Source organism: Seriola dumerili, unplaced genomic scaffold (assembly GCF_002260705.1).
Source record: "Seriola dumerili isolate Sdu_G_001 unplaced genomic scaffold, Sdu_1.0 BDQW01000110.1, whole genome shotgun sequence".
Taxonomy (NCBI): domain Eukaryota; kingdom Metazoa; phylum Chordata; class Actinopteri; order Carangiformes; family Carangidae; genus Seriola; species Seriola dumerili.
This window is the reverse complement of record NW_019174365.1, coordinates 1,224,395-1,240,444: the sequence shown is the minus strand read 5'-3', so window position 1 is coordinate 1,240,444 and position 16,050 is coordinate 1,224,395. Positions and strand designations below refer to the sequence as shown.

At 40.1% G+C, this 16,050-nt stretch overlaps 1 protein-coding gene across 1 annotated transcript in view; it reads right to left on the bottom strand.

Moving 5' to 3' along the window:
- csmd2 (CUB and Sushi multiple domains 2) overlaps positions 1–16,050 on the bottom strand; it is a 232,232-nt gene that overhangs the window by 103,846 nt on the left and 112,336 nt on the right. Inside the window, exons 8-12 of the mRNA XM_022747188.1 lie at positions 13,676–13,763; positions 12,385–12,509; positions 8,390–8,511; positions 5,743–5,846; positions 2,227–2,339 (exon numbers count right to left, since the gene is read on the bottom strand). Coding sequence (XP_022602909.1) covers positions 2,227–2,339; positions 5,743–5,846; positions 8,390–8,511; positions 12,385–12,509; positions 13,676–13,763 — 552 coding nt within the window. The remainder of the gene's footprint in view (positions 1–2,226; positions 2,340–5,742; positions 5,847–8,389; positions 8,512–12,384; positions 12,510–13,675; positions 13,764–16,050) is intronic.

Below are 16,050 nucleotides of genomic sequence, written 5' to 3'. Positions count from 1 at the left end.
ACAACACATTGATCTTACGTGGAAGTCACCTTTAAAAGGGGGAATGCTGAAAGTGAGTTTTAAGGTGAGCCTGAGAGAACTGAGGGGGAAAGGAATGAAGGGAATGTATAAGATCCAAAAGAACCTGCATCTAGAAGGACAAACCAGCTATAAGACAAACACAAAAATACATGCATATGCTAATGGATAAAAGCACACACACACAGTCATACAATCACTTGTTTGTCACTGTAACAGAATCACTAAAGAACCCAAAGTCCCTACAGTGCATTTCTCAAATAAGGCCTCTCTGCCTCCTGGGTCCTCACAATTAGACCTTTAGGGAGAGTGGATGCAGTAAATGAAAGAGCCCTTTGAAGTGTGTGTTTACATTAGTTTGTACATGTGTTTCATGGGCCGTGCTCATCTGTAGTTGTGCATATGTTTGTGACTGTATCTGTGTCTCTGTGTGTGTGTTGGGTATAAGATGATCTTGTACTCAACATTCGCAGAGGCAGGGATGAATGAAACAGCATTTGATTCTCATGAATAAGGGAAATGACATAATCACATATTTGTTGTCTCTATCTGCTTGACATTCCACAGTAATCCAAGCATTGTAATGGGACTCAAACTCACATTACTGTGAACAACTAAACTGCAATCTCCCGAGGCCCCGGATGACATAACTGACTTTAACAGTCAAGTTTATTTGTATGAGCCAATATCGCATACGATGTGTCAATTGGTTTCACATCTGCAGTCTGAACAGACTCTAAACCCCACACTCATACTGAATTTTTTTTTTAGAAAGGACATGACCTCTCTGTCCTCAGTGTTATTCCCAGTCCTGTTGATGCATACCGTACTACAGTAGTTGGGTTTAGACCTACAGATGTGCATAACACCAATTTTGTTTGCATGATGAAAATCTCAGCTGAGCGACTGAGGCCGCTCCAGTGTGAAACCCACGTTCTAATGCATGGGTAAAGTGGGAGTGTGTGTACTGGCATGACTGTGTTTGCAATTACACTTGATGATCAGGCTTAAAATACAAGTAATTGAGAATGCAAATTAGATTTTGGGTGCTCCAATCTGGGAGGTGAAGTGGTTCAAAGCGTTTCTTCCCCTTCATTAAGTAGAACTCATTGTTTTAATTACACATTGGTTCAGCACGCTGCTCCACTTTCTCTGTTATTTTTACTGATGAAAAATAAGCATCTGTGGGCAAGGGAGAAGACTCGCTGTGCTTCTGAGAGGCAAGCTCACAAACATACACACAGACAATAGAGCACATGCACACAGATTCATAAACTCACACTCACTTTCATTTCCGTCTCTCCTTGCCTTCGCACATGCATGCAGGCACATACACGTACACGTTAACTCACATTTGTTAAAGCTCACACGTGTGCAACCACACAAACAGACACAGATTTGGTTCAGGAGATAGGACAAATGCATCAGTTATCTGAGGTAGGCTGCATTGATAGTGCTGACTGTGTTTGACCACTTTATTTTACCAAAAGTAAGTGACTTTATTGTCCAGCCAAACTAAAAGTTGCCATGGAACTGGCAATCTGGGGCTTCATTCACTGATAATCCTTCCTCACTCACCTGCAGCGCTCCATTGTGTTTTTTTTTTTCAAAGAGATATCACTTGCGTCTATATTTCCTTTAAAGGCTTTGTAATCTCACTCTATTTGTGCTACATGCCATGTGGCACGTGCAGGGTCTTAATCACCTTGCATATTTTTTAAGACACTTTTAAAGTTTAATGACAAAAGTCTTACATGAGCCAGATGCAGCATTTTTAATCCCTATGTTTTTGAAACTAAACTGAGGATGATGAATGCAGGGAAAGGAAACAAGCCCATGATGTCAGCTTTGACCAGTGAGTAATAATGCAGAAGGGTGAATGACCAAAAAAGTCATTTCATTCTATTTGAAGTTGTCAAAGAAAGATGCTAGGTTAGAATCTTAAGCCACCTGGACCATATTATTATTTTCTAATTGATCCTTTCTGCGAAAATTTGAAACGATAAAGTGCCCGACGATCATCTGAGAGATCCCGAAAAAGTAATTTCACAAGGGCATGACATTACGCAACTTAACCTCTTTTGATGCAACTTGAATGTCAGATGAGTTGGGTGCCTCAAACAATTCAAACAACCCTTTTAAAAATGCAGTAATAAAAACCCAGTGCATCTCACTGAGTGACAACCGGAATGTTTGAAGCATCCTTACCTTCATAGGAAACCTTGAAGCCAAGGGAGCCACTGGTGTCGTCTGTTTTGAAATTGAGCCACATCTGGTGACTGGTGCTGACCACGAGGTCTGGAGTTGTGGTACCAGACAGGCTACAAAAGAGACAAGAGGACAACGTTCTTAGAAGGAAATCCCTTTAATGTTGGACGTGAATATACTGTCTGTAAGAATAACTGCAAGGTGTGTCAATTGTGAAACCGGGATCAGTTGTTTATTACAGTAATTATCACAATTAAAAGCTGTGTTTGCACTTGTTGCCGTTATCTACAGTAGGTGTCACCTTATTAGCCAAAGGCCCTGTTTCTACTGCATCAGGAAAGAAAATTGTATCTGCAAGCAGCAAAAACAAAACATGATGTTACAGCGGCTTCAGAAAGTATTCCCCTTTACTTTTTCCAGTTTATTGTGTTGCAGATTTGTTAATGGTCAATCTACGATCAATGACGCAAATTTGTGACAAAGTGAAAACATATTTCAAGAAATTTGTTCAAAATGTTAAAATATCAAAAACTGAAATCTCTCAAGTATTCAGACCCTTTGCTGTTATCCTCCAAATTGTGGTCAGGTACATCTTGTGTGCTTTAATTATCCTTAAGATGTGTCTACATCTTGACTGGACTCCACTTGAATTGATTGACTCGCACTGTATGTTGGGACAAATACCAAGCCATGAAGTACAAGGAACTCTCTGTAGACCTTCATGAAGAAACTGTGGCAAGGCACAGGTCAGGACAAGAGTAAAAATACTTTTCAAATGCTTTGAGTGTTCCCAGGAGTACAGTGGCCTCAATAATTATGAAATGGAATAAGTTTGGAACCACCATGACGCTTTCTAGAGTTGGCCGTCCAGCCAAAATGAGTAACTGGGCAAGAAGGAGAAACCAATGATCACACTAACAGAGCTTCATAAATCCTCTGCCGAGATGGGAGAACCTGCCAGAAGGACGAGCATCACTCCATCGATTAGGCCTTTATGGTAGAGTGGCTAGACGGAAGCCACTTGGAGTAAAAGGCATATAGCAGCCTGCTCGGAGTTTATCAAGCAAGCATTAAAGAGCTCTGAGAGGATGAGAAAAAATCTCTGATCTGATGAGACAAAAATTGAACTCTTTGGGCAGAACTCCAAACTGTATGCCTGGCAGACACCAGGCACTGCTCATCACCTGGCTAGTACCATTCCTATGATGAAGCTTGGTGGTGCTAGCATCAAGCTGTGGGGGTCTTCTCAGTGGCAGGGGGGGTGGTCAGGACTGAGGGAAGGATGAGTGCAGCCAAATACAGAGAGGTCCTTGAAGTAAATCTGCTCCAGAGTGCAGGCAACCAGAGACTGGGGCGACGGTTGATTTTTTAGCACGAAAGTAACACCCTATACATACAGTGAAGAAAACACTGGAAAAAAGTCTCTGGCTGTCTTTGAGTGTCCCAGCCAGAGCCCAGACTTAAACCCCACGAACATCTGTGGAGAGGCTTGAAGATGGCAGCTCACAGACACAACCCACTCAATCTGAAGGAGCTTGAGAAGATCTGCCAGGAAGAATGGGCAATTTCATTCATTTACAATTAAATCACAACCAAATAAAGTGCAAAAAGTGATGGGGTCTGAATACTTTCTCAAGCTACTGTATATATTAAAACTATCTGACTTTTCTCATTAAAGAGAAGTACTCTTAAAACTGTAGTCAATTCCAACCTTAGACGCCTTTTTTAAATCTAACCCTTTAATTCAAAACAGTTGGGGCCAAGAAAGTGGGAAATGAAGGCTAGATCAGTCAATGCCACAGACGTAATTTAATCCTATTTGAATAGTAATTCCACCCAACTCTAATTAGGATGTGTAGCTGCAGAGTAAGTGATTAAGGGTTCTAATATTAGTGACAGCACATGGAGAATGGTGGGAGTAGCAAGGAAGTAGTATCTGGATAAGTTGTCAATTTGGTGAGTTTCTGTAAACTTTTCTCTGTATATGTGGGAGGAAAAATGAAATAAGTAGTGTGTTCATGGTGTGCACCACGGTGCAGTATTCATGTTGAAGCTTATGGGAATTTACACTTTGCATTGCACTTTGCAATGCTTGTAGCATTTGCACTCCTTCACCAAATTTAGTTTAGTTTATAACCTTGTTTTCTTTTGCCTGATTGACCAATAAAATTATATGCAGTTAAATAACATCAAACATTTTTCTTCCAGCTGTTTTTCCTACGACTTTCATAAAGGTCTGTGGTATGAACTATTGTCATCAACATCCAGCCTAACAACTTTGGATAGTGTGTTATAATTTCCCTGCAAGTTAAATGCTGCCTACAGCATTATTCTTGATGGGGGCCTGTTTCAAGTATTCTATCTGCCCATGACAATTATGCTCTTCCCACATGACGACATCATTTCCCTGATGGGGAAAAAACGTTTGTGGCATATTCACACCAAACTGTTCTTTTCCATTAACAGACTGTCAGTGAGCAGTGTCTTTCAAGTGAAGGAAAAGAGGGGATTTGATTGGTCGTGACTCATTGCCGATTAACCACCACATTTATGACTGTGCTGCTGTAGGGTTATGTGCCTCTGACCTTAAAGTTACAAAAGAAATAATTCCCTACACCCTGCACACGCTTGCCTGCACCACTGATTCAGGAAAATATAGTCCTGAGTTAAACTGTGCTGATAGCAGCAGTATATTCTCTGGCCCTAAATTGTTCTAGTTTGTTCGTGTGCAAGAGCGCATCCAATCTCAATGACAGAGTTGCTCACTCTGCTTTCATATCATAAAGAAGTCCATAAAGGGAGATGAAGTCCTTAATTGAATAGATTAGTTCATTTTCAGTGTTTGTGTGTTGTGAAATTATGTGCAAGTGCACAAAAATATTCAAGTGAGGAAGATCTTCCCTCATCAACAAACTCCTCCTCCACAAACCTTTCCCTTATTTTATCTGCAACCTCCTCCCAGGTTCTACCGGGGCGAGGCAGCCTCGCATAAAAATTGATCAATAAAAACTTTATTAACATGGTAAATTTCAGCACAATTAATAACAACATCCTGTGAATTGTTATGGAGCATCTGCTATCACAAACTCCATTAGGAAGCATCAATATGCAGTTCGCAATGTTGCACCACATGGCTGTGATCTTGTTTTTAACATTGAAAAGAGTGATGATTGACAATGTGGTGCGGCATCTATTTTTCATGCACTACTGCATCAGGTGGTGATGAAATGAAAGAGAAACAGTACAACAGAGAGAAAAGGGCTAGAGGGGAAAGGGAAGAGAGAGGGGTGCTGCTGGTTGCCGGCAAGTGGAGGAGGAGAAAAGGCATGTGTGCCAAAAAAGAAGAAAGGTGAAGAGGAACGAGAAAGAGAAAGACAGAATATGATTACATGGAACATGAGTAGCAAAAATGAAAATGACTGCTACAGAGGAAGGTTCGGAGTAAAAGCCAGAAAGAGTTAAGAGAACAGACGGAAGATGAAAGGCAAAAAGATGGAGGTCAAAGGAGTCACTCACACATGGAAGATGGTCTTCTGGTCTCCCACCACCTCGCCGTCTCCCACGGTCAGGGTGTCATAGCCTCGCTCCAGGTCAAAATCCTCAAATGTCAGCTTGATCACCTAGACAACAGCAGGGACATCGCCAAGACAACCATAAGCGACAGACGTTTGAACGCTCCCTACACCAGGTGCAGAGGAGAGACCCCTTCCCATCTGTGACTTTCCATCCCTCTGTCCATCAATCTATCAATCTATCAATCTCCTCTGAATATTTGCCCAGCTCATTTCCATTCATACATATGTACCAGCTGTGTGTATTCTATCGAACACATCTGTGCTTTACTGGTGTCAATTTATTTCCTTTCTTGTAAATACTCACATACGTGACTATGAGTTGTATACTCTGTAACATCTGACTTTCAGTCTGTTGATTATAAACTCTCTCCCACTAATCAAATATCTGATTGCCTTCCAGAAGGTCTGCATGACCCCTACTACTTGCTCATCAAATCAGCAGGTTGCAGACGCACTTGTGGCCTATTTAGCCAGACTTCGAATGACTTTAAGCACACCAGGGAGATGTGGCATGGGACTCGAGGTTGTCTACAAGGTGAATATATGCATCATAAAGGTGACCAAAAGTTTTTAAAGATTTATGTACTGGATTTTAACTGTGAAGAGGAGACAAAAAACACACACACCTATTCATTTCATCTAATTTCTGTGGTGCAGGTGGGAGTGTGCTGTAGCTGAGGGAAGCAAGGGGCAAGTCAGATAAAGACAGACAAACAAATAAGATTTGATTATGATAATGCAAAATGTTGATATATAAAGGTATAAAAAGCAGGGGTAATATGTGAGATTAATATATAAATTTAAAAATAGCAAAGCAAGGAAGGACTGTCTTTGTCTCCTATTTAAAATTAGCTGTTACTGATTTCCGCCAAATTCTTAATGTTTTCAGAGGGCTGAGAGAGCAAGGCCTAATGAAAAAGCTTATATAAATGCAAATTGCATTCTGTCCTATGTTAAACCCAGTGCCTAATGAAAATTGCCAGGGTGGAGAGAAGAGAGGGATGGTGTGTTGGCAAAATAGGTCCGATCACTCAATAAATAGAGTTTCATACCACAAACGCATCTCACATCTGCCAGCCAACAGGTGAGGCAGAGTGGGAGGAGGAATAAACAAAAAAGGAATAAAATAACAGGGAGTATATATATAAACTTTATGTTGTTTGGGATCTCTGACGGCATGTCTTGACATTTTGGTTGTTTTGGAACGGAGACCCCTGTGTCCCCGATGCTGACGGATAAACACTTGAAAGATTGTCAACTAAAAACAGCTGCGTTCAGTACCTTCAGGATATTATGAAGGAGCAACGCTTGTCAAGAACCCACATTAGTCATGATGTCATGAGGTGGGATTTAGAGTCTAGCAGCGCTGTGTCACATCCCACCCACCTCCGTATGCAGTTCTGCCTCAGCCTGCTGCCTGACCTAACATCTCCTCTGGCTGGGCCTGTGCGGACGGGCAGGAATAGAAGCCCATTACAACTCTAAACAGAAAGAACAGCCTCGCTCCATCTTCATCTGGACCAGACACAGAGCGAGAGACAGCCCAAAGCACCGTTGTCTGTTTCAGCAGGCTGCCCGCCGGGTATACCCAAGGGTGTCTATGTGTGTGTGTGTGTGTGTGTGTGTATATGTGTGTGTGTGAGTGAGTGAGTGTGCGTTTATACGCAGCCAAGCAAAAGGTGGGGTTGGGTGGTTGTGCGTTGTATCGGACTACCCCTTCTGCCTTCTGCCTCTCACCTCACACAGCCTCTCCTTCGCTCGGCGCAGTGCAATAAGAGAACAGATTTGTAAAACCATTTTGTTTGAGTTCAGAGAAGGATATTTGGCAGGGAAGCAGCTGGGCGGCCTTGAACACAACTCCAAAGTCAATGGTCTGAACAGAATGGCTATGACACTTTCATGATATCCTCTGAGCATGCTCTCAAAACCACTCCATTACTCTTCTGACCGTTTTTACTCTCTTCTTCTCTCCCTCACCACAGGTGTTCCTAACAACTCTCTTTGTCTTCTGTTGGCTCAGCTCCACCGTGCTTTTTCCTTTCATTTCCCTTATCTCTCACATTTTTCCATGGGAGACCTTCTGTCACATGGTGTGTTTAACAGCCCCCTGAATGTCCTGTAGCAATTATAAAAGTATGAAATGAGTCATGTGTGCCAGGAGAGCCTCCTCGAGAGTTCCTCCCTAACAGGTGCAAAAACACCAGTGAACTCCTGTTTTATTTTGGGTATTTTTTGCTGGCAGCTAAACACACCACTTAAGACACCGCTATATCAGGCGATTACTGTTGCGAAGCTAAATTAGTACTCCACACTGTTGCTTAGAGGAGCTATTTGTAAATTTTGCTATTGCTACACAGCCAGCATTAGCATTAACAGCTGTTTATTTAACAGTCTAGAAGAAATGTTGCAAGTGCAGCAAATTTCTTCAAACTTCATTCCTTCATTCATTCCTCTTGTCTTGTAAACAAAATCATGGCTGAAGCTCGTCAAGCGACAATCACCACCAGTCACTCCGAGCAAGACCCCACATTTGGTGGCAGAGAAAACTTACAAATAGCCCCTTTAAACCCCAGGGTAATGACTTTTACCTTTGATGTGTCTGTGGCTGTGATGACCCAAGTGCAGTTGGCATTGTTGTCATACTGGACTGGGTAGTTTGGAGATGTGATGACACCACTGGGTCCTCTCAGCTGCCCTCCACACATTGGTGCTACGGAGGAAGACACAGGAAGAGGCAGATGTTTGATCAATGAAAGTTTAAAGACACAATTTCTCATTTATAAACCGCAAAATATGTAGTGTGTGTGTCAAACCCTCTCCTGCATTGCCTTCTAAATCCACAAGTCATGATGCTGTTTAGCTGCTAGTTGTGCTGAGTCACTCCTTAACCGTCTCAGCCTCCACCTGTCAAGGTTTCTTATTACTCTTACTAGCAATTGTATATTTTGCCTTGTGCATTATATATATTTCATATTTTCCTTGTGTTAGCTGTATTGTGTTCAAAAACAACCTGTGGGGGTGTTCAAAACTCTGAGCTCAACGCATGGTTGGCATCCTATAGAGGATCCTAATGATGACAACTGCAAAATACAGCTGTGCAACCATTCAAAATGCATTTGCTTAACTTTAAGTCCCGTCAGTGTTCCTGACTGAACTGCAAGCAAGCATCACATTTGAAAGCTGAAGCTGTTTGGCAAGTGGTTGGTAAATTAGAAAGAGTAAAGAGCCATCTAAACAAAATCATCTGCAGTGCTCTCTCTAAACACTTAACTTGCCAATTTAGTGTAGCACTGTGAAAAAGAGATTCAATCAAACCTATAAATCACACAAGTCTAAAAGTCTAAAATACACTGGAAAGAAGATCTTTTTGTAAATATTGTCAGGCTGTGTAATCTATTATAACAATAAAACAAACTAGATGATATCAGACTGTCTTTATCATCCTCTGCTATAGTTAAAATGGCTCGCAGTACACAAAATACAGCCGTTAATATGGTTGAGTACCTGTCAAGCATAGTTTTTTGGAAACCTGATGATGGCAAAAAAAATAAAATACATATAACAAACAGAAATTGAGTATTAAACTTTGATACTGACATTGAAATGAGTAGGTGAGCAGTTTGCAAACCATGTTTTAAAAGGACAATGTGACTTTCCCTATCAAGGCCTGAGGGCGTGTGCAAGGCAGAACTATTCAACACCCACTCAAATTAAAGTAGAATTTCTAATGAGTAATATGAGGGAGGTGAGTGTGTATGTGGGTAGGTATGTCGGGGACAACCTTAAAGTATTTGAAAGGGCCTGAACCAGCTACCCTGATTTTAATGAGTTACGTCTACAAGGGGTCCTTCGGGTGCTTGAGCCCCACTCAGTGGCTCTATGCTCCACCCCTCTCCCACCAGATCACTCCTATTACATTGTAAAAAGAACTTTGGCGAAGCTAAAGTGAGAATAAAGTAATTAATACGAGTTGTTCTGACAGTGAGGGTGACCTTAAGGAAAATAATACAGCAAAGAGGAAGCCAACTGAAGCTATCACATCCCCTCCTATTTTTCTTTAATCATGGGGATCATTGTGCCTGTTACACACGCCACCCTGTGTGTTCGGTGACAGACATCAAAGTGCAGCAGGCTGACCAGCAAATCAAAATCCATGACCAAGAAGAATTGTAACAGCTCAGTGTGACCAGAAATGTGAATTTCATATTAAGAGAATGATTTTTTTTTTTTCCCCCAGAGCTAATGATAGTGCTGTTCATTTTAATGATGACTAATACTAATTTAGGTTACAGATCTTCAATTATTCCTGGCTGATGTTTAATCTTCATCGAAACAGTGTGAGGCAAGAACAAAGGCACAGTGACAAAAGGTTAAATGAAGATGATGGAATGTGATATTTTTAAAGGGCAATTTCACTGACAGTTTTGCAGATCTTATGTCAATCTTGAATATTTCTTTACATAAAACAGAAAACCAGCTGACGGTGATACTATGGCCTGCACCCAAAAAGGATCCATCACTTTTTTGTGTGATTTTTTTTTTTTTTTTGTAGTTCAAAGAAAAACAGAAGACAAAAGTGTCAGAATCAGGCCTTCATCACTGTGTTTGATGTCATAAAACACCAAAACCTTTTTTTTTTTTTAATCCAGGTGACTGACAATGTCTTAGTTGAGACGCAGCACAATCCCCCCACCAATATAATCCCCCCCCCCCGGTGTGCTATAATTTAACTTTGCCACAACTGGATCAGTCCAAGACAAAAGAAAGAATGGAGGTGCTTGGAGAAACAACATTGGCCTGCAGGTCACCTGAAAGTGGATAAAATGTGAAAATTCTGCAGGTGATTACATTAGACAAATCTCACAGAGATGATGGTGTTCAAAAGCCCTAATTAGGAAACTGGTAGAAAATGGGTCACATAGATGTTCCTGCTGGGGATAAAAGTAAACATGGATGAAAAATCTCCCTATCGGTAGGCTATGTGTATTTGAAGGAAAATAATGGTGCACAGTTATTACAAATTGTACAGTTCTGTCAATGACCAACTTACCTCAAGGATAAGTTCTGTTAATGCGCTTTCTGATGATGTGATTTATCAACATGTCAACCTCAGTATAGGCAGGATTGTTTGGCTTAATTACTTAAAACTTTTGAGTTATCACTCAGCAGTTACAGGGCCCTTTTGGAGGAATGACAAAGCATTTGGTGCGTTTCACTCAGTGAAACAAGTAACCAACCACTAGCACACCTGCCAATTTAAACCTGTAATTTGTTTTTCTCCTGGCTACTTGGGGGCAAAGAGTTCGGAACACAATACTGACATATCATCAACTTTTCAGTTGATATGGCCAATTTGTTAGCAAATTGTTGCTTATTCACACATCCAGCAGTTATGGAGCAATAACATCATTCATTCAGAGTTGTGTGTTTCTGGCAACCTGGCGAATCTAAGTTCAATGTTTACTCTCTTTTAGCTCTGTTTTTTAGTTTTATCCAACTCCTAAGAAAAATATGTTGTTCTGCTAAATGCTCATGCTTCACCAGTTACTAACTGTGTCTGTCTGCCATTTGGTGTTGAACCAGTAGAGTATAGTGGGCCTTCTGCTGCCAAAAAGTTCTGTAGAGCTGAGGGGAGCTGCATCATCACTACACAGCCGCTTTCATACTACCACATTGGTTCCACATTTTCATTTGATACATTTTTATTAAAAACACATCAATTACAGCTGCTTTAAGGAGGAATGAATAGAAAGAAGCTATTTTGTTTGGCTTGTGTTATCTACTTGAATCTCTCCTTTACAAAAGTTAGTGGTGGAACACAGAGCATATTTCAAAATATTATGGGTCCTTTTTTTATTTTTGCAAATCTGGGCTACATAAGTAATTACAAACATGAAGCCTTAAATTGATCCTCTGTATTGAGTGCTTTCAGATTGGGACTGACAATCAGAACCCAGCTGAATTGACCAAAGTTAAACCCCAATAGAAAGCAACCCTTTAAATACATTTTGCAGTTGGAGGTCCTACCTACTAAAATAAAATACTCAAGTAAGGGCTAGTATTCTAAACATGATTCGGATTTTGTATATCAATATGTCCTTCTCCAAAACATACACTTCATCAGTTAGATATCCATAAATGAAACCAATTATATTGCCAAAAATTTAAAAAAAAAAAAAAAATCACATTTAGTCTGATTAATTCAGTTCACCGAGGCTGAAAACTGAAACTGAGGAGAGCATGGGCATAAGTAGTACCATACAGCGAGGCTGACCACTTTTCCTGCCTGTCATAAATGGTCAGAAGTGAAGAAGACATGACTGATGGGCATCACTATGCCAGCATGGCTAAACAGCAGGAGGCAAAAGAATGCTGGGCAAAGGTCAAAGTCAGGCCAGTCACAGTGAAAATGGTGAATGAATCAATAGCAATAGAAAAGAGGAAAATAGACTGAGCATCTGCACAAAATGACAGCAGACTGACAGGCAAACACATCACAGTCAGGGTTCTGATTATGGAGATATAAATGGAGGTCACGTTGTCCGTCTACACATGTGGAGTTAACCCACATGACAGTCTTTACCTCTGCATATGGGCCGATCGTCACTCCAGCCTACGTAGCTGTCCGTCACTCTGAGGCAACTGATGCTCTTTGAGCCCTGCAGTTCATAACCCTCATCACAGGAGAAATGTACTGTGGCTCCTCGTCTGCAGTTGGGATTGCATACAGGGAGAGAAAACATCAGGACCACAAACCTTTCTTATAAAAATCATTATTAGGCAGAGAGAGTGCAGATGAGGTAAGAGTAACAAGAAAAAATGTCTACTGGGAAAAAATACAAATATATATATATATATATATATATATAATTTTTTTTTTTCCGGCTGTGATTTCCAAAAATGCTGCATTGTGGGAGATGGATGTTACCCATTTGTCTGTATTTGACCACAGATAGAGACAATGGCTCTGACAGGAATGAAACTCCATAATCCCACCGGTAATATCACCATTCCACAGAGGCAGCCTATTAGTGTGCAGTGACTCAATGGTAGCATATTTATTTTAGTGTACACATTTTTCTATCTGGTTTGGTTGCAGGGGCTTTATGGGCCATGACTTTGGGTAATGTGCTGTATGCTGGAGCACATTTCAAGATGCAGTACCTGATTTTGTTTTAGTACCCAACAGTGTCCCTATATTCAAACTAAACTGTGAACAAAGTTAAAGTCATTAACAATAAACTGGGAGTTCATTTTGGAATAATGTTGGGGCTGAATTTTAAAAAGCACAATTTCACAGGAGACATTATGAAATGTACTTATTAATAAAGGTTGGCCCATTACTACAACAGTAAACTGTAAACATTTAAAAACTAAATTAAAAAAGAAGAACCTGTAATTTACTACCTCCAAGGAACTCTGCAAGTAGGAAGCATTCATTATTATTTAATTTTAACATAAGACAACTCAACGACAAAAAAAATATTATACTGAATGTGAAACAAACTTCTTAAGAGCAAGAATAGTCCCATTGAAAATTAAAAATTATATTAATGGATGCAATAGCTTCAACGAAGCATAGAAATAAATTACCTTGACATTTTTTTCACAGGCCTCTTGCAGTATAGCTATGCTGTACAGCTCAAGCCAGTATACATTAGTCAAGTTATATACAGTAGCTAATATAGCCTAATATGTTTATCACTTGTCTCAATGGAAAGTCACTTGATGAGCATCTTCGCCAAAGAAAACTTATATTATCTATCATTCATGTTGTGTCATTCATCCCGCTGTTGTTCAGGAATCTTTCATCTACTCAGTTACACTTGACAGTTAATTAATTGCTCCTGAAATCATTCTTCACTTGCATTTACCTGAAGTCTGAGCCTTTTCTTTTCCCTCGATCTGGGATCCCTGGGTCTGGACACATGTTGTGTCCTTGGGCGACACCCATCTGAGACACTAATGAGAAAAGACAAAAAAAAGGATGAGGAAAGGACAGATTGTTCAACAAAAGAAAGCTTAAACAAAGTTTGTTTATTCCTAAAATGTCATATTTTGCTGGAAAGGAAAGGAAGAAAAACTAACATAGATATAAACAGGCTTATAAAAAATGCACTGGACATGCATTTGACAGGCGGTAGGATACAACATGTGTTGCCCATATTGCTCAAGTTTGGTTAGATGTTTAGGTGAAGGTTCGTTGCCATCCCTGCACACAAGGCTATCACAATCCAGAATGTTCTCATCTGTGGTTCTTCGAGGGTGGAATGAGCTACCAAGTGCTATCAGAGCAGGAACGTCCCTCTCCAGCTTCAAGAATTTCTTGAAGACTGATGTCTTCTGAAAACACCTCCTCTCCTCAACACCCTTACATGTCTAACTAGCACTTACTATGCACTTTCGCTTAAAAGCGTCTGCCATATGAGTAAATGTAAATTTAAGGTCTTTACCATCTTTATGTTTCAAAAAAGAACATTAAAAGTAGATCAGCTATATCACATCTCGTTGTTATGAAGTTTTTTACTTTCGGCCCTCTGGTGGCCAATAGTCACTTAATGCAGATTGATCATAACCAAACAAATTTAAGGTTAAAAGGCTGATGAGTGGAATAAGTTCTAACAGTTCCCTCAGCCTTTTCATATAGTCACAGGTGCTTGATATTTGCATTGCACTTGCGTATATCAACTCATTTTAGCATACCTTGACCTGCTCAACATTTTTTTTATTTTACCAAGAACATTTTATCCCAGAGCACATCCCTGGTGGTGCTCTGTTAAATCATGTCACAGGGTGCAAAACAGTGGAAGGCAAAGTGCCAGAAAGGGGTCAAATAAAAACTTGGCCAACCAGGACCAGTAACCATTTGACTGACTGGGAGGGTTCAAAGGTCTTCAGGGGCAAATCAATATGACACCTGCTCATTGGCCAGGGTCCCAGTTTGAGGCAAAACGGCAACAGATTTAAAACAAGGCCCCACTGGTGTCAGCACTAGTAAGGAAAAGAATGGAAGACGGAAAGGATGACACAGGTTTAAGGTTACTGTTGAATAAACAGAAGAGGAGACTGTGAATGTCAGGCTTACTCTCATCTTCATAGACGATACTGTATTTTGTCACATTCAAAAACAATTGATCCCTACATATAAAACGAACATCATATGATTAGATTTTAAAGAATTCAATGCAAAATCGGTATTTGGTTAAAGCAGCAAACAGTGATGTATTGATGGGGATCCAGTCTGGCAATTCATCTGCTGAGAGGAGGGTTTGGAGTCACTCAATAATTTAAAAGCATTGGAGAGAGAGTTTTTATTTATGAAACATTTGGTAAACTTTGCTTTAGATGTGAAGAAAATACTAAGGAGACATTTTTGCATGTTACAGGATGAAACGTTGATATATTTTTAAGGACTAATTATTTGTTGAGGTACAAATAGTTACTAACAATTTTTATTTTCAAAAATCGAAGTGGTGAACTTAATTACTTATACTTGAAAATAATAACTGTCTTTCCATTAAGGGTCACAAGCAGTCAAATAATGTGGAAATACTATGGAGAGGGAAATGTAAAGTGGAAAAAGGTAAAGTGAAAATAAAAAGCATTAAGGCAACAATAATAAAAGGAAAGAAAAAAAAAGTGATTTTTCCAAGAGACATACAGATTAAAAGCAGAGGATAAAGTGGGAGGTAGAAGTGGATAAAATGAACTGAAAATGGCCTTGAGGCAGGATTAGCATTAATGCACCTCTTTTTTGTTAAACAGGTTGTCCTTAAACCCTTTCACATCCGTCTCTCTGTGCCACTCTAGTCAGGTGACTCATAGCTCTCAAGCCGTTAATATTCCAGATGTTCAAATAACGCCAAATGGGATAATGAACAGTGAACTAAGACAGAGGGTGTGAGAGAGCAAGGGCAAAGAAGGCTGCTATGGCGAAAAGAGCAACCAATGCAATTACTCCTGTCCATTTGCCATTAGAATGGCATCTCTAGCACAGACTGTGTGTCCTTTGTGTTTGTACCTCTTTCAACAGTCAGCAGTTACCCTTTTCTCTTGCCAAGGAGTTCTGAAAAAAAACTTTTAAATGACTTTGACCAAGAATTTAGAAAAGGTGAAGAGAAGAACAGGACTGCATCTCCCAAAGCTAGGCGCACATGATGTGGAGTCAACAGGCTGAGTCACTGGTTCAGGGTTTTTTTTTTTTCTTGTACAGACCCTTGAGTCACTTGTATTAATAATTTTTTTTTTT